At 44.1% G+C, this 26,478-nt stretch overlaps 1 protein-coding gene across 9 annotated transcripts in view; it reads left to right on the top strand.

Annotated features, from left to right (window-relative positions):
* Nucleotides 1-26,478, top strand: part of LOC114700822 (cytidine monophosphate-N-acetylneuraminic acid hydroxylase) — a 141,819-nt gene that overhangs the window by 86,849 nt on the left and 28,492 nt on the right. For 3 of the 9 annotated variants that reach the window (XM_028880621.2, XM_037205871.1, XM_037205870.1), the window contains exons 2-10: nt 1,817-1,932; nt 2,123-2,326; nt 7,988-8,079; nt 10,165-10,274; nt 11,868-12,058; nt 17,249-17,396; nt 17,912-17,993; nt 18,921-19,058; nt 22,280-22,415. In XM_028880621.2, the coding sequence (XP_028736454.1) occupies nt 1,925-1,932; nt 2,123-2,326; nt 7,988-8,079; nt 10,165-10,274; nt 11,868-12,058; nt 17,249-17,396; nt 17,912-17,993; nt 18,921-19,058; nt 22,280-22,415 (1,109 nt within the window). In that variant the 5' untranslated portion in view covers nt 1,817-1,924. Of the gene's footprint in view, nt 1-1,523; nt 1,933-2,122; nt 2,327-7,987; nt 8,080-10,164; nt 10,275-11,867; nt 12,059-17,248; nt 17,397-17,911; nt 17,994-18,920; nt 19,059-22,279; nt 22,416-26,478 lie in introns of those variants that run through there. The other 6 variants (XM_037205875.1, XM_037205876.1, XM_037205873.1 and 3 more) reach the window with 6 other exon arrangements.

The following is a 26,478-nucleotide window of genomic DNA, read 5'->3' as shown; positions in this document are numbered from 1 at the left end:
CCACCATGTGGGTGCTGGGAATTGAACCTGAGTGCTCTGTAAGGGCAACCAGCACTCTTAATCACTGAGCCATCTCCCCCAGCCCCTGATGGCTTTTTTTTTTTTTTTTTTTTTTTTTTTTTGGTTTTTCGAGACAGGGTTTCTCTGTGTAGCTTTGCGCCTTTCCTGGAACTCACTTGGTAGCCCAGGCTGGCCTCAAACTCACAGAGATCCGCCTGGCTCTGCCTCCCGAGTGCTGGGATTAAAGGCGTGCGCCACCACTGCCCGGCTGGCCATTTTTAAAGAATAATAGACTATTTGAAAATATCAAAGCATTAAAGGCATATTTTTAAAACTTGGTATAAGTATTTGAACCCAAATGATAATTTACAATAATTTCATTTTCCTGATTTCAGGGAGTAATGAATGCTTATCAAATACTGCTGAAAACCATACATAAGAACATGTAGGTATAGGTGTTGGTGCACATGTTAGAAACACCTGTAAACCTAGCTCTTGGGAGGTAGAGGCAGGAGATTCAATCACTGCCTACATAATGAGTTTGAGCCCAGGATAGGTTCCAGGAGACCCTGTCTCAAAAACAAGCTTGTACATTGGAGCACCAATATTTTTTTCTCCTTTATGTTATTTCCAATGTGGCTGCATGTGATGCAGAAAGAGGGGCAGCTCATTCCAGCTGCTTCCTTCAGTGGTGACACAGCTCGGACTCTAACATAGAATGTAGGTCTTGTGATCCATCCAATCAAGTCACCTGAAGATCACAGCATCCGAAGATGATTGGTCTGTGCATCTTTACCCACCACAGGTGCGGTGCCTGTGCTTGCTTTGAAGTGGGTGTTAGCTGTTTACACTGTTAAAAGTTAGGAAAACGATTCCTTCCTACCATATTCACTTAGAATGCATCTCTGGAAAGATGCCACATCTGCTGTGAACGGAACTGGAGGGAGCGCAGGACAGAGGGGACAGTGACTCTGCTGTGAGATGTGCATCTGCCCCGGAGCTGTGCCTTCCTCTGCTTAGAATGGAAAATAGCTTGAGTTCCTCGCCCTGCCACTTCCCGCCCCACCAATTATTTTTGCCTTTTGATCTAAGACATTTACAGACTGAAAGTGAAATTGTCCCCACATACACTTGAACACATTTTTAAAGGCAACATGAGGAGAAGATAATTTGGGCCACTTTACGTTTGTAGTAAAAGATACAAGTAAACCATGTACACCCAGATTTTTCCATCACAGATAAGCAAAGAGGTACGTTTTGAAAAACCTCTCCACAGAACTTTGATTTTGTTATGATTCAAAGTTCCCAGAAGAGAGAGCCTGTACAGAAACTGGGTTGAAGTAAAACCTGGTGTTTCCATATCTCATTTGCTGCTGAAGTTTTCTGTAAGGCATTCAGACTTAGTGCCTGAGAGGGTTAATTAGTTAAATAGCTAACTGATGAAGACATCATGGGAAAGGCCGTGAGCTAAATGTCGTAAGAGAAAATTAAAGACGGGGCTCTCTAAGTGGGCACTATAAAGGGAGCAGGCAGCGTACCAGGTGCTGCTTTGGTACTCTGGGGGGTGGGGTTGCACAGAATAGCCAGGCATGGCTCCAGGAGGCTTGGCCAAGGAGGGGCAAGTTCTAGCTGAACCTATAAGTGGATGGCGATCCTGGAGGACCTGAACTCCCTACGCGGCTGAAGGATGTCCAGATGTAAAAGGGAAGTCAGGGAAAGCTGAACCAAAGACCCAGGCTTTAAGAAGAGCTGGGGGTGGGGGAGAAGAAACACTATCAACGGAAATAGTGAATTTGGGTAAACATTCTCTCTCCAGGCAGTTTAACGCCCGCCCGGTCTTCACCTTCCTGGTGTGAGCAAGAGAACCACAGAAGAGGAAAGAACTGCAGCAGTGGCTTTGAAATACCCCAGGAGCTGGCAAACGATGGACAGGCAAGTGGGAGGGGGCTCAGTTCCGGAGGAAAGCGGAATGCACGCTTCCATGGATTTGAAGGGTGGAGAAAGGACACTATGAGGGAGCATGGGTTGTGGGAGACGAAATTCTGAGCTGTCAGCTCAGAATGCTTATTCTTTCAAACCCAGCACCACTAATGCTCCTTACAACGCTCTCTCTTCCTCCCAGCAGCAGACAGAGAGCGGAGACCCTGCTGTCTCTGTCACCAGCTGAAACTGCCAACCTCAAGGAAGGAATCAATTTTTTCCGAAATAAGGCTACTGGCAAAGAGTTCATCCTGTACAAGGAGAAGGACCACCTGAAGGCATGCAAGAACCTCTGCAAGCACCAAGGAGGCCTGTTCCTGAAAGACATCGAGGACTTAGACGGAAGGTACCGTGGGTCCTTTGCTCTCTTGCCGGGGACCCCATGTGCAGTTGGATTTGACAGGAAACGTGCTCATCTAGACATTTGAAATGACCCACTCAGCAAACTACTTCTTGTAAGCTTTCCTCTTGTTTCATTGGGACAGTCTCCTGACTTCCAATTTGTGTTTTGCTGAGATTCCCTTTCTCTTCTCTCTTTCTAAGAACTCTAACTGGACTTGACAGTCCTAGGCTACTGTAACTTAGCTTCTAGGGTATGTGTACGTGTGTGGGGATGTTCAAGATGCAGGGGTGAGCACACACACATGTGGTATTGCAGTCATCAAAGGTTCAAGTCTTTTAGAAGTTTCCATCTCCCAGGATAACACACACACACACACACACACACACACACACACACACACACACACGAGAGTGTGAGAGAGGGACAGATAGACAAAGAGACAGACAGACAGACAGAGAGCCCTTTGCAAACCTTGTTGGAAAGCAGATGGAATTTTTCTGTCAGCCGAGCCCTGCTTACAGGAGCGGTAGAGCCCCAGCTGACCCCGTCATAAACAGGAGTGGTTTTGGTTGCTTCCTTCCAAGAATCCATGCTTTTGCCAGCCTCCTTCCCCACAGAGAATGTCTCTCGTCAGGCAGCAGCAATGTTAGAACAGAGTTGTTTGGCTTCGGAGAACTATCTGGCACAGCTAAAGAGAGTTCCCGGCGGCGTGCTTTGCCAGCACCAGTTAGCTGCTTTATGGATGCGGAACCCTTTAGAGCAGTGGTTCTCAGCCTGTGAGTCATGACCCCTTGGGGGGGGGGGTGTCAAACATCCCTTTCACAGGGGTCACCTGAGACCCTCGGAAAACACAGACATTTACATTACAACTCATAACAGTAGCAAAATTACAGCTATGAAGTAGCAAGGGAATAATTTTCTGGTTGGGGGTCACCACAGCAGGAGGAACCGTGTTAAGGTGTCTCGGCATTAGGAGGGTTGAGAACCACGGCTCCAGAGCCTCGGCAGCCTGTCCTGGTCTGTGTGGGCTGAGTCTCTGGGTGTTGGGCCTTTTTCTCCCTTTCTGTTATTGATCTTGTTCCTCTGGTCATGTGTGGATAGTTTGCTGCTAGAGGATGTAAGACGAATTGCTGAACGGCCTTATAAAAAAAAAAAAAAACAGAGCCAGATATTGGGGTTAAAACTGAGAGATCAGAGAAGCAGAAGAAGCCAGCCGCGTTCTTACCGCTTGAAATCCTCAGGCAAGGAGAAAGCTACTTCCTGTATACCCGTGCCTTTGTGCCTTTCTGTGCTCTGCCTCTTCTTACTTCCTCTCTCCACCCAGCTACATCACTTTTCTCTTTCCGCCCAGCTCTATCACTTACTGTCTGTCTGTACAGACCTCCAGACCTCCATGGTTAACTAATGCTGGGATTAAAGGCTTGTGCCACCACGCCTGGCTCTGTTCCCAGTGTGACCTTGAACTCACAGAGACCAGCCTGCTTCTGCCTCCCGAATGCTAGGATTAAGGGCATGTGCTACAATCGCCTGACTTCTATGTTTAATATAGTGGCTGACTTTTTCCTCTGATGCTCAGATAAGCTTTATTGGAGTGCACAAATGAAACATCACCCCCAGAGGGGCCTGAGGAGTGGTCAAAGAATGTCCTCCTATCATTGTGCAGAGGACAATCCCCAAATCTAGAACATTCGCAAATCTACCCATAGATCTGTGTGATTATACATACAGTTTCACAGTCCATGTTATTACATGTACACATTATTAGACTTTCCAGTGCTGATCTCTGTCACACCTGTAGTCAGAAACGGCAGGTAATATTCCAGGTAGGCTGTTCGGCTTTCTTCTGAGGGAATCTTACTTCCTTCCATGTCTGGTACATTTGTACAGCACTCGGGGCAGATGGAGGTTTTTCCTCTTGTTGATAGTCATTGGGAAACTTTGCATTTTCTGTCTTCCTACACATAGCTAACCACTTAGGGGGTGTTAAAGCCAAGTGCTACAGTGTGATCTCCCCTCCCTGCCTGCCTGCATTAGACGCCTGCCTCACCACTCACCAGCTCAGGAAGAAGCTTGAACAAGCTCATAACCTTCTTCAGCCTCAGTCTGCTTATTTGTGAAATGACAATCACCTACCACGTCAGGTTTCTGAGAGGGTCAAGTGTTTGCTGTCGAAGCACGTTCAAATCCATAGTGTTTGTTCATGTGAAAAGCCAGGCACTGTGGCGTGTGCCCGCCACCCTACCAACCTCTGGGGAGACAGGAGGAGCCCCGGGGCTTTCTAGCCAGCCAGTCTAGCTTAATCAGCAAGCTCCAGGTTCAGTGAGAGGCCCTGTCTCAACAGGGGTAAGTGGAAGTCATGAGGAAGGAGTGACTGCACGAGATGGACACGTGCTATGGAATCGGAGGGTATGAAGCTAATGGTTACTCTCGTTCTAATGCTGCCGTGGATGTTTTGCGTCGGGTAGTGGATAAATGCATACGATACAGTCCATACGGACAGTGTACAACTGAAGCTTCACGTTCTCCTCTGAGCGTCAGTTCTAACTATGTAGAAGTTCATTAAGTTGTGCAGACGTTGGGCCTGGATAATTTGGTGGGTGATGCCTTTTTTTATTTGCAAGATGTTTTTTAAATAGTAAGGCTTATTAAAAATAAACTTCAAAAGGAGAAAAGTATAAATGGAAAAGAAATTGAGTAAGACTTCTGATAGTGACTTTTGGCTTGCACACCTGCATATACACGTTCACACACGTAGAAAGAACCACCCACTCACTCTAACCCTACAAAAAGTGTTTAAAAGAAAATCACCTGGAGACTAAGATGAACAGCCAATGAATGTTCGCCATTGTTACTAATCTGTGGGGCCATGAACTTCCTGTGTGGTCTCTACACACAGATTATTGGGAAGAACTGATTGTTCTACGTTGTCTGCGCACCTAAATATGGTGAGTCCCTCACCACAGACTAACCATGCTTGCCTTATGCAAAGCCTTACAGTGGTTGATCTTAGTTTCACTTTGCCAGCAGCTTAGCCCCGTTTTGTGTGAATATGTATGCGCATGTATGTGTGTGCATGTGTGTATGTGTGTAGGGGAGCAGATATAGACAGGAGCTTTCTTCCTTAGTCACACTACATGTGATTTTTTGAGGGTCTCTCACTGAACCTGGACCTCACCAGTTAGAGTATATCAAGCTAGGAAGCCCTAGGGGATCTTCCTGTCTCCACTTTCCTGGTGCTGGTTAGGTACATGCTGTCATTCCCAGCTTTTTCAGGAATGCAAGGGGTTAGACTCAAGTTCCCCTGCTTGTGTGGCAAGCCCTTCCCACACTGAGTCGTTCCTTAGCCCACAGAGCTGTTCTCTTTGCTGCCTCATGGGGAGGCTGGGCACTCCTCACTTGATTCTTTGTGGTACTCATGGCTCAGTAGTTAAACTACGTGCTTGTGGTGTCTCCCATTTGCCTCTGCCTTCCATCCTTCCGCTCCAGGCCTCTGTGCAGTTAGCAATCCTAGAGAAGCATCTTTTCCAGGGTACAGTCAAGCACAGTCATCCCTCTCTGCTGTTCAGTCAGTTTTCCTCCTGACACATAACCAACCAAGATCTACAGATCTTAGAAGCTGTCCCTCTCATGTCCTTAAGTCTGACATGCTCTCACAGCTTCTGTGGGTGGTGGTGGAGGGAGTCCTCCTCGTGCCCACCTCCACCCCCCCTCTCTCTTGTCCCCTCCTATCCCTTCCCCACCCCCTCCTGTCTCCTGCCCCCCCTCCACCGAGCTGCCACCCAGCTCCATTTGGTTCTGTCAGCTTTCCCTCTTGGGTTCTAGTGTGCCCGACAGTCCCATTTGGAATGTCTCCTCCTAATTTTTAGAGGTTGTTGTCCACTCATTCCTGAGAAAGGAAGGGCCACAAAGCAGTCCTTCCTAAATCAAACCATGGAGTGTGTCTTCTGACTGACCAATAATGGACATTTAAAAATCCTGGATAAAATGGAGCTTGGAAATGTCAGGTTGATGTGCTTACAAGTTAAAATAGATGGCTTAAGTTTCTTCAAAAAATAATGTTTCAGGCAGGAGACATTTCTCGGTTAAAAAATTCTTTGCTTCTTGAATGTCAGCAGGAATTTGTGAAGATAAGGAGAGAAACGGTTTGTTCCCTACTTCTGATTGAGCACCCCCAGGTCTGACAAGCTTGATTTTCTGGGGAGATGAAAGGGAACTGAATATAGTAGCTCATGCTTATGATCACAGTACTTGGGAGACTGAGACAGGGGGATTTCTGTTTGTTTAGTGCCAGTTTGGGCTACAGAATATAATTCTGCCTGAAAAATTAAAAACCAAAATAAAACTGAGCCAGGCATAGTGAGCTATGCATGGTGGACCACATCTGTAACCAAAGCACTTCAGAGGAGGCAGAGAGATTAGGAGTTCATGGTCATCCTCAGCTACATAGTAAGGTCAAGGCTAGCCTGGTCTACATGAGATCCTGTCTCAAAAAATTTAAAGGGAGAAAGAGAGAGAGAGAGAGAGAGAGAGAGAGAGAGAGAGAGAGAGAGAGAGAGAGAAAGGAGAGAGAGAAAGAAAGAAATGAAGAAAAAAGAAAGAAAAGAGAAAGGAAGGAAGGAGGGAAAGAAGGAAGGAAGGAAGGAAGGAAGGAAGGAAGGAAGGAAGGAAGGAAGGAAGGAAGGAAGGAAGGAAGAAGGAAGGAAGTTAGTTCAAGCAAATAGTAAAAATTGCACAGCACGGCCTCTAAAAAGTCTCCTGTTGACTATAGCCTGCCTCTTATTCTGAAATGGAATTAAATTAGTAAATAGAAATGTAGAACATTTACTTAAATAACTACTGATTGAAAATGAATTTTAGTATATGTTATAGATATCATGGAAGACATGCATTTGAAAATATACTCACCTTTAGCCAGATGTGGTGGCACACGCCTTTAATCCCAGCACTTGGGAGGCAGAGGCAGGTGGATCTCTGTGAGTTCAAGGCCAGCCTGGTCCACAAAGAGAGTTCCAGGACAGCCAGAGCTACACAGAGAAACCCTGTCTTGAAAAGTCAAAGAAAGAAAAAGAGAAAAGAAAATATACTCACTTGGTCTGAAATTCATATTTATCTGAGTATATTGTATCTGATCCTGTAACCATACTGTCAGACTTTAAACTCTAGGGAAGTCTTTTTGGGATCTGGAACTAGTTGAACACTAGAGGTGAAGGGTTGCAGAGGATAAGTCACACATAGGTATGACCACGTTCTCGCTGAACCTTGCTTTGCTGTTATGAGAACAGACTCTTGAGCAGTTTGTGGACAGGAGCATGGGCTCCCTTCATCACATTGCTTATCTGGGTACAGCCACTGCTTTATCGCTGGCCAGCCTTCCCTTCTTCCCCTACAGCCTGCGTATGATCATCGTCTGCGCCCAGGCCAGGAGGAGTTACTTACCCTGAAGACTATCCTGTTGCCACTAACACTCACCATTATCTGACACAGACTTGATCTTCACGTTTAAAGCTCTTGCTTGGCGATTAGCCAGCATCTCCTCGGCTTCCCGGTGTCATCCATTTGTAGTACTTTGTGTTCCATCAATTGCTTTGACTTCCCCGTCATGAACTAACTCTCTTCTCACTGTGCCATACAGCTGACTATCATCCCCCCCGCCCCCCCTCCCAGGTCCGTTAAATGCACAAAGCACAACTGGAAGTTAGATGTGAGCACCATGAAGTACATCAACCCTCCAGGGAGCTTCTGTCAGGACGAGCTGGGTAATCCCTCACCCATACTTGCTGCCACAGGGGGGTGGGGGAGGGGAGACTTTGGCGGCTTTGTCCTGATGGCTTCCAATCTCCAAATTCTGGATCTGTTCTGCTTTGAAACTGTTAGACCTACATGACTGATTGATAGTTTGTTTGAGACAAGGCCTTGTTTTCTCATGTATTGACCGTTTACATTTCTTCTTTGGAGAATTGCCTCCTCCTTTCGCTAGCTCATTTGTTGAGTGGGTCCTTGGTTTCTCACTGCTTAGCTTTTTTGGTTCTTTGTATATTCTAGGTATGACCCCTCTGCCAGATGTCTAGTGAACGAATGTAGTCTTCTAGTCTGTGGGCTTTCTTCACCGAATTGCTCCATTTGCTGGGCAGAAGCTTGTTAATGTCATGAAGTCCTACTTGTCCATTGTTGGTGCTAGTTCCTGAGAGACTGGAGTCCTGTTCAGAAACTTCACACCCTGCCCATCTATGTTTTGAACTCTTTCTCCTACTCTTTCCCCCAGCAGAGTCACTGGTTCGGATCCTGTAGTAAGGCATTTGATCCTTTTGGGCTCATTTTCACTAGGGTAAGAGATGGCAACAGGTTTCTTCCTTGCATATGTAGGTATCCAGTTTTACCTGCACGATTTATTAAAGAGATTTTCTTTTCTCTAATGTATATTTTTGGCATCTTTGTCAAAAAATGAAATGCCTCTAGCTAAGTGGATTTATATGAGTTCTTCCTTCTGACCAATCATTGATTTATGTGTTTGTTTTTGTACCATCCTGCTTTTTTTACCATGGCTCTGTGGAAACTTTGTACTACTTTTATTAAATTCATTCATAAGTATTTTATTCTTTTTGATCATCCTATAAACATAATTTTAAGATTGCTTATTGCTATGTATAGAAATAGTGACTTTCATATTAATCATGTACTACAAGCTTCCTGAACTCACTTATTAATCCCATAATTCCTTGTTAGATATATTAGACGTTTTGTATTTAGGATCATGTCCTCTATGGATACAGATAGCTTGACTTCTTTCTAATTTGTGTGTCTTTTATTTTATTTTCTTGTGTAGTTGCTTTATCGAAAGCCTCCAGGCAGAAATGGCAAGAGAAAAGCTTCCCGGCTCTGCTTCTGCTCTCACAGGGACAGCAGCAGCTGTGTGTTTCTCAGTGGTCCTTTTTCAGGTTGAGGACCCGCTTGGCTATTCTTTGTCTCCTAACAGTATCTTCTCACTCATGAAAGGATGTTGTAGTTTGTCAAATATCTCTTCTGTATTCATTGAGATGCTCATATGGTTCCCCCTCTCCTTCCGCCAATGTGATGTAGCCCACTGATTTTTGAATATTGAATCATTATTGTATTTTTCAAATATTGAACCAGTCTAGCATAGAGCTCACTCAGTTATGTGTGATTCTGTTTCAGACCGCCTAGGTCAGTAGTAATACCTTGATACCAAAACCAGACAAGCATACTGCAAGAAAAGAAAACTAGGGCTTGTCCTTGGGAATTATTTAATTACTTTTCTTACTGTTGTGACCGAATTCCTGACAAGGAGCAGTTTAAGAGAGGAGAGGTTTCTTTTGGCTCATAGTTGGAGTGGACATGTAACAGATCTTCGTGAATTCTGAGCTTTCCTACGCTGCCATCCTTCTGCATGACGTCACTCATCATGTTGCCTGCCTGTGGTGTATTTCTCGTGTCTGTCAGTCATCTCTCAAGTCTAACTTGAGTGACTTGAAGCTACTTCCTAGTTCCACTTCTTTTGGCTTTTGTCATCAGGTTAGGAGTTCCTTTCTGTGCCCTCTCTCAGCACCTTGACCCTCTCTTTCACTGGTTCCATCACGCTGCAGTTGTGTGGATGTGTAAAGCATGCCTGAGATCTCTTGAGTGGCTTAAGTATAGCGTGAATAAGGAAGTGGACATCATCCGAAGCTGTTGTCTTGGTAGGTGTTATGCGAACAGTGAGTGTTCTCCTCTGTTGTGAGTGTGATTTTTGACCCTCTGTACTTGGACTATATGTTTCTATTTCAGTGATACTTTCAAAAATGTCATTTTATCACTTGCTCAGACTTATTTCCCTTTGTTTCTAGTTGTCGAAATGGATGAAAACAATGGGCTTTTGCTTATAGAACTGAACCCTCCTAACCCTTGGGACTCTGATCCCAGGTCTCCTGAAGAGTTGGCTTTTGGGGAAGTACAGGTAAGGAAATATTAAAATTATAATATTCCTCACAACAAAATAAAACTAAGATCTCATTCATACATTTATTTGCATATCTTCACAACTATATTCATATATGTAGAGAGAGAAATTGTATATGTATATACACACACATACATACACAGACCTACAAAAATGGTGTTTTAGAGGAGGTTTCAATGAAGAGCCATGTCAAACTGTTGGAAGAAGTTCAGGCACTACGCTTAGTATCTGAACATTTTTGGACAAGATGGAATACTAGTCAGTGCTTTGATGATAAAATGCTTGGAACTAAGAACTTTATGAAGAAAAGAGGTTAATTTAACCCATAGTTTGAGAGCTTCAAAAGCATGGTGTTTGCATGTGCCCAGCTCTGGTGATGAATGGACTCACAATGGCAGAAGTGCCCATGACAGTGGCATGTCACACAAGGACTGGAGGGAGGGGCCAGTCCCCTCATGGAAACTTATTCTTGGGAGACTGGCCAACCCTGAGATCCTGTGGTCCTGCAAGAACTACATTGAGCTCTTCTGAAATCTCTGCCCCCATTGAATTAATAATCTTACAGCAGGCTCCACCTCTTAAAGATCCCATGCATGCTCAACATCCCCACCCTTGGCACCAAGTACATAAACCTTGGGGGAATAAACTGCATTCCCACTGCGGCAGATAACAAGTTGTATATTTTTGCACCTCACCCTGAGATCTTTGCAAGTTTTTTTTATGCATTTTCTATCCTCAGAACATGTTCCTTTAAAAGAAATACTTCAGAAGTTTGGGGTAGACAAACAAGCAAAATTTATATATATAATTTCCTGTATGTTTAGGAAGCTGTGTGCATTTGGGCAGCTTTTTGTCTTTTGTTTGGTTGGTTTGGTTTGGTTTTGCTTTGTTTGGAATGAATGAGACTTCCCTCAGGAGTAATCAAAAGGAATTTGATTCCTGGCTGTTCCTTGTCTCATAGCTGACTCTCCACACTCGAGTTCCTGTTTCCTTATCTCTGTTCCTCTATGTGTTCTTATCAGTGGGTGTGCCAGGCAGGGGGAAGCAAGAGGGTGAGGGATGAGTTCAGAATTCCACAACCTGTGCCTGTCTGGAAGCCATTGTTGATACCCATTCTCAGAGGCCCTTGGCACCCTGCAGGAGAGGGAAGAAGGTAATGTAGAGCAGAAAACCACCCAGCCCACTTAGCCTGATGTCAGGCCAGTCTGTCCAGCTGTGCCAACTCACCAAACCAATCAGGAATCACGTCATCAACACTCCTTGAAGCCACACTAGCATGTTAAGTCCCTCAGTGCTTGTCCTAACATCTCTTAACAGCTCACCTTGGAAACAGCGCTTGGATTGGTCAGACAATAGCTAAACACATAGGATCTGGTTTCAGGAGCATAAAATCAGGTGCATCCATCGATTGGACACCAGGCACTTGAGGCTCTGTTCTGCCGGTCTGTGGAGGGGGTTGTAGTTTGCCAGTGCACGGCTGCAGCTGTAGCTGAGCCAGAGGTGGCCTGACCTTGTCAGAGAAACATCCCCAGCCTTGCACTCGCTTGCCACTGACCAGACCATAACAGGAATCTCACTCTCTTCTAACAGATAACATATCTCACTCACGCCTGCATGGACCTCAAGTTGGGAGACAAGCGGATGGTGTTTGACCCTTGGTTAATCGGCCCTGCTTTTGCCCGAGGATGGTGGTTACTCCACGAGCCCCCGTCTGATTGGCTGGAGAGGCTGTGCAAAGCAGATCTCATTTACATCAGCCACATGCACTCAGACCACCTGAGGTAATGGAACCAAGTACCCAACTCCTGAGATAACACAATGGCTGAACTACAGGCATCAGTGAGATCTTTTGGGTTGTTGCTTTGTTTCTCAGACAGGCTCTTCTGAAGTTCAGGCTGGCCTTGAACTCACTATGTAGCTGAGGGTGCCCTTGAACTCCTGATCCTCGTACTTAGACTTCCAAATGCTAGGATTATAGACATGTTCCACTGTACCCTGCTTACAAAAGGTTTTTAGATTCTTCTGCAATCACTGCCCACTCTGGCTTGCCCCATTAGGACTATGAAAAATAGGAGAAATAAAGTACATTTTTATACATGTACCACCATTCTAATTTTAAAAGTGCTCCACAGTTTATACAGACAGCAATTATGCTGTCATTATGGAAAGCTGGGTGGTTGATAACCCCTTACAGACGTCTACTTTGTCCTAGTTGGAACATGAACAGGCATAAAGTCCATCAGAGTGACCTTCTTTTAGTTCAAACTTTATAGCACAAACCAACATATATATTTTTTTGTAAAGGGCCAGTGTTCTCAGCGTTTGAATAGCTGAGTCAGGAGGATCAGGAACTCAATGCCAGTGTGGGCTACATAGCAATACTGCCTCAAAAATGACAAACAGGTTCTCTTTTTTATGAACGACCAACTGAATACTTTGGGTTTTGTAAGCCATAGAACACATATTGAACCAGGAGAGCCACAGGAAGTCACAAATGAGAGTAGGAACTAATATCCCAATAAAACTTTACTGATGGATATAATTTCCATGTGTCATAAAATATTATTGCTTTTATCTTACATTATCTCGTAAGGCTGTATAAGAAGCAGGGAGAAGTCCAGCTCTTGCGCTGGTTTGCCAAGCCCTTGTTGTTGGTTGGGGCAGCGCCTTGTATGTACTCAGGCTGGTCTGGATCCTTCTGTCTTAGCCTCCATGTGCCAGAGTCGCCATGCTTCACACTGTTGTGACCTGCTTTGTACCATTGCCACAGTGTTCTCAAATGCCTAATCCCAAGTTAGCCCTAGCCAGCACTCCTGTGAATCTGGTATGGTGCTAATGATCCATAGGACAGGTCCTGAATCCGGACAACCAGAAAGGATGATGAAAGCAGAACTTTCATTTCAGGAGTCACACTTTAAAAAAAAAAACAGCAAAAACAACTCTTCTTTTTTAATGAACGAATTATCAGAAGAAGGCAGGTCATATCTTCACTGTGTTTACTTATGAACTGTGTCAGTTTTTAAGCTGTTGGGAAGCTTCTGACCCCTTTTTCTTAGTCACTAATATTAAACATAGTAATGACCGCAATGTTCTCAAGCACTTTCACTTTTTCGTCTTCTGTGACCCTGTATGATAAACTGTATGTCCGATGTACTTTGCTAGAATGTCCCTGATAACGATAAAACGTTGGTTGTTCGTTGGCTGACCCCTAAAGGATGTGGAACTGGAAATTACTGTACTTACATATATTGTATAAAAGGAAATGGTTTAAATTTTGAATGAACTGAATTAGTAATTAACAAACTGCTTATACCTCACTTCTTAACCGTCTAACTCCTTGAGAGACCACAGTACTACAAAAAAAGCTTTGCTCTTTCATTGCAATACTTTTGTCCTTAACCAGTTTCTGGAACTAAACTTGTCTAATTAGAGGCTTGTGGAAGCCCTGGGTACATATTTTTGTAATAACCACCGTGTATGCTGATAATTTTGTATAGCTTGTTATATTAAATAAGAATGACAGTGGCATGTAAATGATGTGATTGCATTATACATCATTTACAATTGCCCAGATCTTAAAGAGAGGCATTTGTGGGGGACCAGCCCCTACTTTTACCTAGGTACTATTGAGGAGTGAGGGATAAGAGATTTAGATAGAAATACAGAGGGGAGAGAGAAAGACAGAAACACAGGATAGCCTCGGGAGGGCCTGGATCCTTATCCACTGGCCCAACACTTTATTCAAAAGGGGTTTTTATAACAATACCAATGGGCAAGGCAAAAGACCTCCCCCTTGCTAGATGCAGCCAAGTGCAACCCTTCCAAACCCCTGGTACCCAGGCCGGTGGTCCAGTCAGTGCATCCTCTTATGCAGTCCTGCTGGGTAAAGCAAGCTCAGATCTCACTAGGAAACCTCTGTGGGCTCCCACAGGCATTCTATCAGACAACAGTGGATTAGGGGTAGGGTAGGAATAAGAACTTTAAATGTCATTTGGTCAAATAACTCTCTAGCCTTTGGCCTGAAGGGCCAACTGAGGGCCAGTGTCAGGGCCTCCTGAGGCAAAGTTGTTACACGCTAAGGACAGGGTCCTAACCACCCACTGTGTAACGATCAGTTGAGTGTTTGCCACTGGAAAACTACTGAGACTGATGAGTTTTCCTCTTTCAGTCCATCTCCTTGGCAAACGCTTCTTGTTTGGATTCTTTCCTGGTCAATTAATAACCACTGAGGTCGTTTACCCCAATCCTACTCTCTGACCTTTACTTTTTCAATAAAATTTTCCTGGATTAGAAAAATGAGGGAGAAAACAGTGTGGTGTAGCAGATAGTGTTAAAAGAAATGTATTTTCATAGCGTCAGTAGAGTACTGTTACATGATATTAGTAGATAAGGGTAAGAATTATCATCAGTTAGAAAACCACTGTATTGCCGGGCAGTGGTGGCGCACGCCTTTAATCCCAGCACTCAGGAGGCAGAAGCAGGCGGATCTTTGTGAGTTCGAGGCCAGCCTGGGCTACCAAGTGAGTTCCAGGAAAGGCGCAAAGCTACACAGAGAAACCCTGTCTCGAAAAACCAAAAAAAAAAAAAAAAAAAAAAAAAAAAAAGGAAAAGAAAACCACTGTATTATTAACCTAACCCTATAACTAACCCCAACCCTAACCCTCTAACCCTAACCCTAACCCTCTAACCCTAACCCTAACAATAACAATAACCATAACCCTCTAACCCCAACCCTAACCCTCTAACCCTAACCCTAGCCCTCTAACCCCAACCCTAACCCTCTAACCCTAACCCTAGTCCTCTAACCCTAACCCTAACCCTCTAACCCCAACCCTAACCCTCTAACCCTAACCCTAGCCCTCTAACCCCAACCCTAACCCTCTAACCCCAACCCTAACCCTCTAACCCTAACCCTAACCCTCTAACAGCCAGCAGTTTCTGTTGTTTTGGTAAAACACCGTGATCAAGAAAACTTACAGAAGAAACAGTTGATTTGAGCTTTCATTTCCAGAGGATGAGAGCTCATCGTGGGAGGGATGAGGGGATGATTGTTTGGTGACTAGTGCAGCAACATGCTAAACCGGGAGCATGAAGCGGGAGAACGCCCTGGAGACATACTTCCTCTGTGGCCACACCTCCTAAGCCCATCCAAACTGCTGCCAACGAGGGACCAAGCATTCAAATGGTCAAGACTGTGGGGGCATGCTCTCTCACACACCCCAGCTATAAAGCAGCAGATAACCCTTTGGGGGTCATTTTTTCCCTAATGTTCTTGATGGTGCAAGATTTGTTTTCTGAACTCTGAGATTAAAGGCAGGTCAAAATGATCCTGGAATTTTTAGATCTTTTGCTTAGAGAAGAAAACCCACTTCCTCCCCCATTTCTCCTCCCCGACTCATAGGTCCTACTTATTTGGATAGTTCTTTATGGTGTGGGAGTATTATATTGGTACAGGTGGTGCATACTGATATATGTATTTTGTTGGTGCTTATGGTAACATATTTCATTTCATATGTTGTCTGATTCTTTTATGTATTTGTCTGTAGGAGATTACAGGCTTGTGGGACCATGTCCAGATGCTAGTTAAAAACTATCTTCTAATGGAAGGAAGCAGTGCTAGGTTTGGTCAGAAAAAAACAAAGTTTCAGCACCAGTTTATTGTTTGTATTACTTATATATTTATGACCATGTTTTCTCATTTATAAAATCAAAATTCTCAGCCAGGCGGTGGTGGCGGTGGCGCATACCTTTGATCCCAGTATTCGGGAGGCAGAGCCAGGCGGATCTCTGTGAGTTCAAGGCCAGCCTGGTCTGTAGAGAAAGATCCAGGACAGGCACCAAAACTACACAGAGAAACCCTGTCTCGAACCCCCCCCCCAAAAAAAAAAGTCAAAATTCTCAGGGCATATAGTAAGACTCAAATGCCCATGGTCCTAGCACTTTAAGAGGTTGAGTCAGGAAGAATTTTAGGAACTCTAGGTCAGCTTTGGCTACACAATGAGATCTTATCTCAACCAAAACAAAATAAAACACTCCCCAAAAAACAAACAACATAACAACAAACCACAACATAAAAATAATCAAAATAGAGCCAGGCGTTGGTGGCGCACGCCTTTAATCCCAGCACTCGGGAGGCAGAGGCAGGCGGATCTCTGTGAGTTCGAGGCCAGCCTGGGCTACCAAGTGAGCTCCAGGAAAGGCGCAAAGCTACACAGAGAAACCCTGTCTCGAAAAACCAAAAAAAAAAAAAATAATAATAATCAAAATATGTGGAAACGCCTGTGATAGAATGGGTATGGAGCCATTTCTTCATCTACCCTACCCTACAGTGCTACATAAAGATCTTCTTATGTCAGGAATGCTCAACAGAAATGAAAATGACCCTCATGTCTATAAGCAGTTCAGAAGACCTAGACGACTGGTTACACAGAGTTGAGATTACTAGAACGTTGAATGTTTATCATCTCCATTAAATTTTACTGTATGGCCACCCTGGTAACTTGAGTCCTCCAAAAGATAAGCAATGTCAGTGTAGCTTCTGCCTTTAGAAAACATGGTGGTGACCCACAGGCTCCTCCTGTCCTGTGCCGGGACCTCTATTTTACTGAGAGTTGCTACTTAGGAAAATCATGAAGATGTTCATCTTGCAGCAGCTTCTGCATGACTCCCTCTCTCTGTGACTCCCACTGTTCCCCACTCCATGCAGCCTCACTGCTCAAAGCAACGCTGCTGTGAAACACTGGACTCACACACTTGACCGATGTCCATTCCATCCATGGTTTGTGCTATGTTCTAGCCATGAAGTGATGTCTCGTGAGATGTTACCGTGACTGTGAGCAGGAACCCGTCTCCCAGCTCTCATGAAAGGCTAATTTCCAACTCCGTCCTTTTCAGTCAACACGCTGTTTGTTCTCTTCCCAGTGAGTCCCATTTTTTTTAAACATTTCACTGTTTCCACCCCTCTGATCTAGTTACCCCACTCTGAAGCAACTTTCCCAGAAACGACCAGACATTCCCATTTATGTTGGTGACACAGAAAGGCCCGTGTTTTGGAATCTGGACCAGAGCGGTGTCCGGTTAACTAACATCAATGTGGTACCATTTGGACTGTGGCAACAGGTTAGCGATCTGTTTTATTATGCTTTCTGAGGTGATATTTAAATGTATAGAAAGTGGCCTATATTATCTGTACATGGGCACATAGTAAACAAAACCTGTATTTAAGCTTCAATTTTGTTTTTGGTTTTTTTTTTTCGTTTTTTTTTCGAGACAGGGTTTCTCTGTGTAGCTTTGCGCCTTTCCTGGGACTCACTTGGTAGCCCAGGCTGGCCTCGAACTCATAGAGATCCGCCTGGCTCTGCCTCCCGAGTGCTGGGATTAAAGGCGTGCGCCACCACCGCCCGGCCTTAAGCTTCAATTTTGGACATAACTGCCTTTGCTAAAAGATTTCCATTCCATTTTAGCAAATGTATATAACCTTATAAAACAGGCTGGTAAATCCAGCTCCAGATAAGGTGTTTTTTTTTTTTCCTTTAAATATTGGTCTGATTTGCCAATCTTTCCAAATGACAACCTTCTCAAACATTGAATTAAGGTCTAACTGACTTACATAATTGTTTTGTTGTCGATTACAGGTAGATAAAAATCTCCGGTTCATGATCCTGATGGATGGCGTTCATCCTGAGATGGACACATGCATTATTGTGGAGTACAAAGGTACTTTTCTATCCTCGTAAGCACTGAAAAGTGAGAGGTGCCAGGTAGGAAAGAGGATGGCTGCTGTTGAAGTCTTACCCTGTGCTCATCTGCTGCTGCCATTTAGGAGAACACAGTAGACTATGCTCCTGTCTTAGGAAAATGAACCCTTTAGATCTCTCTCTCTCTCTCTCTCTCTCTCTCTCTCCCCCAAATGAAAAGTTGTCAGTGTTTATGAGTCTGTCGTAACAGATACATAGCTTTTAGCACAAGAGAACCAATATTTATATTGTTTCAATGCTATCGTTAATCTATTGTTGAATACATGGCATGAGTCCCTTTCATCGTATTGCTGGGAATGGTGGTACACACCTGTGATCCCAGCAGTCAGGAGGTAGACAGAAGCAGGAAGAACAGGAATTCAGGGCCATCCTATGAGAAACAGTTCAGGTCAGCCTGGGCTCTACAAGACCATGTCTCAAAGAGCAAAGCAAAGCAGAACAGAGCAAAACAAACAAAATGAAAGAACACAAAACACCATCACTAGAAAATGTCATCACGAGTGAGGCGTAATCATTTGGAACATAATTGTACACAGAATTTGCCAGAGATAAGGGTATCTGTGTTGACTTGGGTCCATAGCTTCAACATCTGGAGACAGTTAGGGGAGTACTCTATGATCCACAATAAAATTAAGCTGATGATTCATGGAGCACCCAGAACTCATCCAGCCAGAGGGATAAACTACTTTACTTAGAAATCAGAATATTGTAAAACTTTAGACTCTGACAGCTTCCTCTTTGTTTTTTGAGTTTTTGTTGCTGTTGTTTGGGTTGGGAGGGGCATAACAATTCTTCTATAATCAACTGAACCAGATTGCACAGGAAAACCTTGTTGGCTTGGTCATTCCAACCAGAGTGTTTGAGGCTCCATGTTGTTTCCCCACAGGTCATAAAATCCTCAACACAGTGGACTGCACCAGACCCAATGGGGGAAGGCTGCCTGAGAAAGTTGCTCTAATGATGAGCGATTTTGCTGGGGGCGCGTCAGGCTTTCCAATGACTTTCAGTGGTGGAAAATTTACCGGTAATAATTTATATCCTAGTTTTACTGAGCATCAGGCATGCTGCTTGGATGGATGCTGTGAAAATAAGTACAGGGATAATTGGCGTATGGTTCCTGCTCAAAGGAACATGCACTCGATTAGAAAGCCAGACTTACAAACCACAGACACGACACACTGAGGTTGCCAGTTTAGAAAGGATGGTAGAGTGTGCAGGGAACACTGATATGAAGGAGCGCCTGGGGGAGGGAGAACCTAGGAGGAGCCAAGAAAGACAGTCACTGAGTATCACAGGGTGGGGCACAGTGAGGGACCAGGAAGGATGGAATGGATAACTCTGCCCTCAGTGATCTTAGGATGAGGTCAAGAATATCGGGCATGGGGCTTGGTGTGGCTACTTCCTAATGGTCCTGTGGAGGACTCGTGGGTGGCACAGCCAAGGAGGAGATTCTACAGTATAGATTCCCACCCTGGAGCCCTTCCTCTGGATCCAAGGGCAGTGCTGGGCTTTATACGAGGAAAGCGTATGTATGAGATGGCTCATTCGGTTTTATATCCTGTAAGTACTAATAGCTTTACCATGTTTGGTAAATGAGCCTTGTGGTACAATGCAGCCCAAACACCCCACCCAGAGGAGGGAGCTGGCACTCTCAGCTAGTCTATTCTTCCCTCTGTGCACTTGGCTGTGTCCATCACTTCCCATGGTGAGCAGCCACCCGAGAAAGAGGGGACATTTGGTCCGTAAGAGTTGAAGTATACTGAAAGGCAAATACATAATTATGGAAGATCAACTAGCATAATCCCATGCGTGCATGTGTAAGTGTGTGTGTGTGTAATACAAATACATGCATATGCACTTTTAAAGGTCTTGTATATAAGTAGCATAATCCCATGTATGTATGTGTAATGCAAACAGATGCATACGCATTTTTAAAAGTCTGGTATATAAAAGACACTGATAGTGATTATGTCAAGTTGTGTGTAATGTTTATTTTTTCTATGTCCTTATCTCTATCAGATTTCAGTTTCAAGAGTTCTAGAACCACCTCTCTTATTCTGTGTGCCACAACTCCAGGTCCTGTTTAATCCTAGACTTCTCGGACCAGTGGCCTCCCAATGTGCTCAGTGTCCTCAGGCTAGCACTCCTGGCCTAGCCCTGGCCTAGCTGGTTCTGCTGACTATTTTCACTCCCTGGGGGCTTCTTGCTGCTAAACTGCACATGACTAGCAATTTCCCATGTGTCACAATTCAACTACTGTCTGCCCCCTGACTGCCCTGTCCAAGGGTGACCATGCCACCCCACCTCAGTGCAGACACTCCCTGACTGCTCTGTCCAAGGGTGACCATGCTACCCCACCTCAGTGCAGACACTCCCTGACTACCTTGTCTAAGGATGACCATGCTACCCCACCTCAGTGCAGACACTCCCTGACTGCTCTGTCCAAGGGTGACCATGCTACCCCACCTCAGTGCAGACACTCCCTGACTGCTCTGTCCAAGGGTGACCATGCTACCCCACCTCAGTGCAGACACTCCCCACCTTACTGCCTTGCTGTACTATTCACATCATCACTTTATATAATTACTTTATTTCCCTTTTAAAAACTGACTTCTCTCACTAGGAAAAAGATTCCTTGGGAGCACTTTCCATTTCTTGTTCATAACATTTACAATCTTCTTCAGTACTGTATGCTTAGTACCCCAGAGCACCTCCGGAGCACAGAAGGTGTGTCATAAACACTGGGAGGAAGGGAAAGAATGAAAGAGGGTGGGGGACTTTGTGAGGTGTTTATAACGAGTCCATTGACAGAGGAGGGGACAGAAGTTAGGCCACTTACTCAATTCTGTAGTGGGGGACTGGGCTTGGATCCTAAGTATGACTAACAACCATACTGGTGATCTTAGTCACTGTGAATTGTCAGTTACAAAATAGATTTCAGTTTTATAATGGACCAGGGCAATAGTCACGTACACACTAGTAAAAGGTTAACCATTAGAGTGTATATAGAATGGGCTTGTCTACAAAGTAGGGCTGTACACACTCACCCCTGATTAAACTGGAGTCTCCAAAAATAGAACAAAGAAGAAGCAAACTTGGGACCCGTGGCTGATCTCCTGGTAAATAATCAAACTCTGCTAAATCAAGCTGAGGATAATCTCCACCAGTGTCACAGGGGTTAAGTCTACTTCTGTCTTAGTTGTCCCTCCAATTTTTTTCTCCTGAGCAAGTCCCTGTCCAGGAGAGCAAGATTCATTAAATTTTCCGTTTGTGATCGCTTGGCACCAGAGAAATTTTTATGCAGCCCTGAGCATATCGGTCTATAAAATCAGTTAATAAGTCAAGTATTTGCTGATAATAAGCTATAAACAAATTTATTTTAAAACAATTCTTTTCTACACATATAATTTAGTATTTATTAAAGATAAAACAAATTTTTATGCTTCAAAATGGTTGTACTTACTTATTTATATAAAGAATTAATCTTGGCTAAATACTTGATACAGTAAGATGTGAGGTGTCTCCAGCAGTTTTCAAAGCTGATTGATAGTTTGATTTTATGATCAATTCTGAGAATCCCATTCACATAAATATGTATTAACCATACAGCAGAATTACGTTTAGGACTATTTCATAAGCTTTTGGAAATTCCATCCTGATCTCAAGTCAAAATTCATTGAAGTATTAAATTTTGTGAAACCCGAGTCAACAACTCAAACAGCAATTTTAAAAAATCAAGCATCCTAGCACAGTATAATCCAAAGATACACTAATTTGATACATTCTTAGGGAGGATGCTAAGAAAATATGAAAAGTCTTTGTTTTCCACACTTAACCCATTCTGTTTCTAGAAGAACAGGAAGGGTGGTGTGTGCAGTAAAAACACACAGTTCACAGCATACGGTGGTTTTGAATGTGAGCCAAGGCACACATAGTTGATTGTGTTGTGTTGTGTGACGACAAGCCCATCTGTTGTGTGCTCAGCACCAGGGCTTCAGTGACATTACTTGATGAGCGGTGAGGTCACAAAGCACCGCAGTGAGCAGTACCATTTTGTGTTTTATTTTGAATAAAGTTTTCTTGAATTCTCAGAAAACTTACAGCTGTTGATTTTCTTGTGACCTCCGCATTTAGTTAACACACCCCCATGTTGGGTCACAACCTAGTTTGAGAAGCTGGGAACTAGGGCATTCACTTTCAAAGGCTTCTGAACAGAGAACACTAACCCTACACATGTCGTTTCAGAGGAGTGGAAAGCCCAGTTCATTAAGGCGGAGAGAAGAAAGCTTCTGAATTACAAAGCTCAGCTGGTGAAGGACCTACAGCCTCGAATCTACTGTCCCTTTGCTGGGTACTTTGTGGAATCTCACCCATCGGACAAGTAGGCCCTGTGTTTCACTATTTTACACTCAGTGCCTGTCAGAATGACTTTGCTACAAGTGCATTGTGTAAAAAATGATTGGGAGACTCCCAAACATTTCCATATGTTTGTGTGTGTGTGTGTGTGTGTGTGTGTGTGTAGGGGTGTGTGCATGTGTGAGTTGGTTGTCTGTTCCTCTGGTAACATCCACCTTTTTTTGAGACAAGACCTTTCACTAGTCTGGACCTTGAAAAAAGACTAGGCTAGCTGGCCAGTGAGCACCAGGGACCTGCCCATCTCTGTCCACCCAGCCCTGGGATTACAAGTGTGTGCCACTGAGTCTGGCTTTTTTCACAAGTTCTGAAGATCAACTTGTACTTGCAAGGTCCTCACACTTGCAAGGCAAGTGCCTTACTGACTTAGTTCTTCATCCCAATAGTTTACAGCTTTCTAACTAGTTGCCAACAGATGAACCAAAGCCACCGGAGTTGGTGCAGAAAGACACTGAAAGATCCTTCGGGAAGGCAGGAGACAAACAGTTATTAAGCATGTGGCAGGAAGTGAACGGGGGTGGGTGGGAGGGGGCTTTTAACTAACTCATCGAAATAATTCTGCCAGTGACCCTCTGAGGAAGGCTTTGTACATCTGCTGGAGAGGGAGGGTGTGAAATGAAGAAAGACAAGGAGCCTCTCCGTGGGAGGAGAAGTTGAGATGCAAACCCTGGTTTACCTGGCTGTCTTTCTCCACTGCATCTCAGTGTAGAGAAAAGAAAGAGTGAAAGAAAGTGTTTCTTGCCTGTGCTCCCTGGGTAGGTTGCCGAGGACCAGACCAGACTGGACGACTGCTCAGTCCATGTTTTCCAAGACAAACCGCCATAGTGTGCTTCACATTCACCCTCTGCATCACAACACACATGAAAAAGCTCAGTACAAAGCCCCGATGAAACGAATCTGCATTACATCTTACTCCCCTGGGGTGATAAGCAAAACAAAATAAAACAAACGGGGTCGCAAACTAGCCAGCATTCAGAGCAGCAGAAATCTGTGTCTCCCGGGTACGGAAGCCAAGAGTTTAAAGCAAGTTGTTGAGGGAAGGATCTATTCAAGGTCTCCCTTTAATGGCCTCGTTTTAGCCTGATTACCTCTGCAAAGATATTCTCTCCAAGCAGAGGTCACACTCTGTGAACTCGGGTTTAGGACTCTGATACATCTTTTCTGAAAGGGATATGTGTGCTATTCCTTTGATATCAATGTTCATGTCAATGAGTTGATACAGAATGAATCAACTTACTTCTAGGCAGACAAGTTTAGAAACCTGTGGTGATATATTGTGTACCCTAATAAAATTTGTCTGAATATCAGAGAACAGAACAAGTCACTAGATTAAACATAGAGACCGGGCAGCGGTGGCACACACCTTTAATCTAGCACTCGGGAGGCAGAGATCCGTCTCGATCTCTCTGAGTTCAAAGCTACCCTGGACTACATGAGATTGATTCAGTAGGAGAGAAAACAGAGCCAGGCAGAGGTGGCACACACCTTTAATCCCGGCACTTGAGATCTCATGCCTTTGCTACCGGTATTTGGGAAGCGCACAAGCCTTTAATCCCAGCGCTAGGAAGGAAGTGATATGGCTGGGTGGAGAAGGGTGTGAGGAGACAGGACCTTAAGCCCCTTTCAGCTAGAGGCTGTTCAGCTGGACCCCTTTCGGCTGAGGACTCAGAGGCTTTCAGTCAGAGGATGCGTGGAGTTGGCGAGTTGAGAAGTTTGTCTAGTGGCTTGTTCCTCTGTCTCTCTGATCTCTCTGCATTTTACCCCATTATCTGGCTCTGGCGTTTTATTAAAAGACCATTAGGATTCGAGCAATAGAAACTGATATGCTTTTGTTTCAAAATCAAATGAATTCTGAAGAATCAATTTTGTTAATGTATATTTGAATGTTACACAAAGATAACTTTTTTGTACTTGATTTCATTATTAGAAAATCTTTTAAGTATGGCTTGATCAACAAGCATATAAATCTAATTTTGAACCATAAGTTTTATGAAATCTAGAGCTAGAGCAAGTATTTCTGATGAAAATTGCTATCTGAATTGATGTAACCTAAATATTCAAAATATGTGAAATATGCAAAACAGGGTATTACAAATCCACTAATTTTTTTTTAATTGACTGAGTGCCTGGGGAGCTGGCTCAGTCGGTCAAACGCTTGCTATACATTCTTAATTCTTAGAACCTGAGTGTGGCTTTCTGGCACCCATTTGAAAAAGCAGGTGTGGCAGTGCCTGGCTGTAATTCCAGTGCTAGAGAGGAGGGGGCAGGAAGGACCCCTGGGGCTCAGTGGTCAGTCAGTGTAGCAGAATCATCAAAAGACAGTGTCGTAAAAGATAAGATGGAGGGCTGGAGAGATGACTCAGTGGTTAAGAGCACCGACTGCTCTTCCAAAGGTCCTGAGTTCAATTCCCAGCAACCACATGGTAGCTCACAACCACCTATAATGAGGTCTGGTGCCCTCTTCCGGCTTGTAGGGACACAGGCAGGCAGAACATTGTATACATAATAAATAAATCTTTAAAAAAAAAAAAAAAGATAAGATGGAGAACTGTTACGGAAGACATCCAATATTGACTTCTACACAACACACCTCACACATTCGTACCCCCCCCCACATGCACACAGATATAAATACATATTACACACAAAATGACAGAAAATTACATGCATTTATCATATAACAGTGTTAGAGATGTTCATAGCTAGTGGAATAACAAAACCTAGGTAATTATATAATACATCATGATCTTATCATCTTGTGGCAAGGACTCAATATTTTAGTAGAGACTGTGGTAAAGTCAAATCCTAACTATTGTAGTACTTCCAAGTGCTTGGTCATTCTTGATAAGGAAACCATGATAGGTGTTAAGGTGTTTTGGTAATTTCTATAAACATGAACATTTTGACTTTAGCAGAATTGCATTCTCTTCTGTCTTAGTTACTTTTCTGTTGCTGTGATGGAACACCACGACCAAGGCAACTTGTAAAGGGAAGCGTTTAATTGGGCGTATGGTTTCAGAGGGTTAGACTGTGTGGTTTGAAAGAAAATGGCCTCCACAGCGAGCGAGCAGCACTATTGGGAGGTGTGGCTTTGGTGGAGTAGGTGTGGCTTTGGTGGAGTGGGTGTGGCCTTGTTGGAGGAAGTGTGTCACTGTGGGGGTGGGCAGTGTAGCATAGTGGGAAGAGCTGACAGTTCGGATTTTTCACTGCTTACAGTTTGGAAATATGCTCTACTAACAGGGGAACCCAAGGCTGACTGACATCACCCTGAACCCCAAATGTCTGTGGACAGGACACAATAGGAATAATATCCAAGTGTTACTGTTACGGTTATTTTCTTGAGACAAGAACTTCCTATGTAGTTTAAGCTTGCTTCAAACTTGCTATCCCCCTGCCTCAAGCTCCCCAGTATTGAGGTTATAAACTTGTATTACCATACCCAACTTTAAAAGTTATTTTGGGACGCCTAGGGAATTAATAGACACGAAGTCTTCACATAATATCAGGAATATGGAAGGTTCCCAGGAAGTAGGTTTTTCTTTTCTCTCTTCCTTTCCTCTCTTGACTCTACCATAGTTTAGGGAAAGCAAATTTTCTGGGAAAAAAATTCTAAGATCGGGGAAATGACTGTACCACAGCTCAATGGTGGACTGCAGACATTCCCGCTGCTACTTTGTACAGGGACAGGAAGGAGAAGCAGAGGCATTACATCATATTCCCAAGGGAAACACAAGTCCAGTGCTCACGCAGGGAAACAGCTCTGCCTGAAACCCCGGGGAAGAAGCCGCCTTCTTCTTCTTCTTCTTCTTCTTCTTCTTCTTCTTCTTCTTCTTCTTCTTCTTCTTCTTCTTCTTCTTCTTCTTCTTCTTCTCCTTCTCCTTCTCCTTCTCCTTCTCCTTCTCCTTCTCCTTCTCCTTCTCCTTCTCCTTCTCCTTCTCCTTCTCCTTCTCCTTCTCCTTCTCCTTCTCCTTCTCCTTCTCCTCCTCCTCCTCCTCCTCCTCCTCCTCCTCCTCCTCCTCCTCCTCCTTCTC

The sequence above is a fragment of the Peromyscus leucopus genome, chromosome 5, assembly GCF_004664715.2.
Source record: "Peromyscus leucopus breed LL Stock chromosome 5, UCI_PerLeu_2.1, whole genome shotgun sequence".
Taxonomy (NCBI): domain Eukaryota; kingdom Metazoa; phylum Chordata; class Mammalia; order Rodentia; family Cricetidae; genus Peromyscus; species Peromyscus leucopus.
Note: the sequence above shows the minus strand (reverse complement) of the source record. Positions and strands in the feature narration are given on the sequence as shown.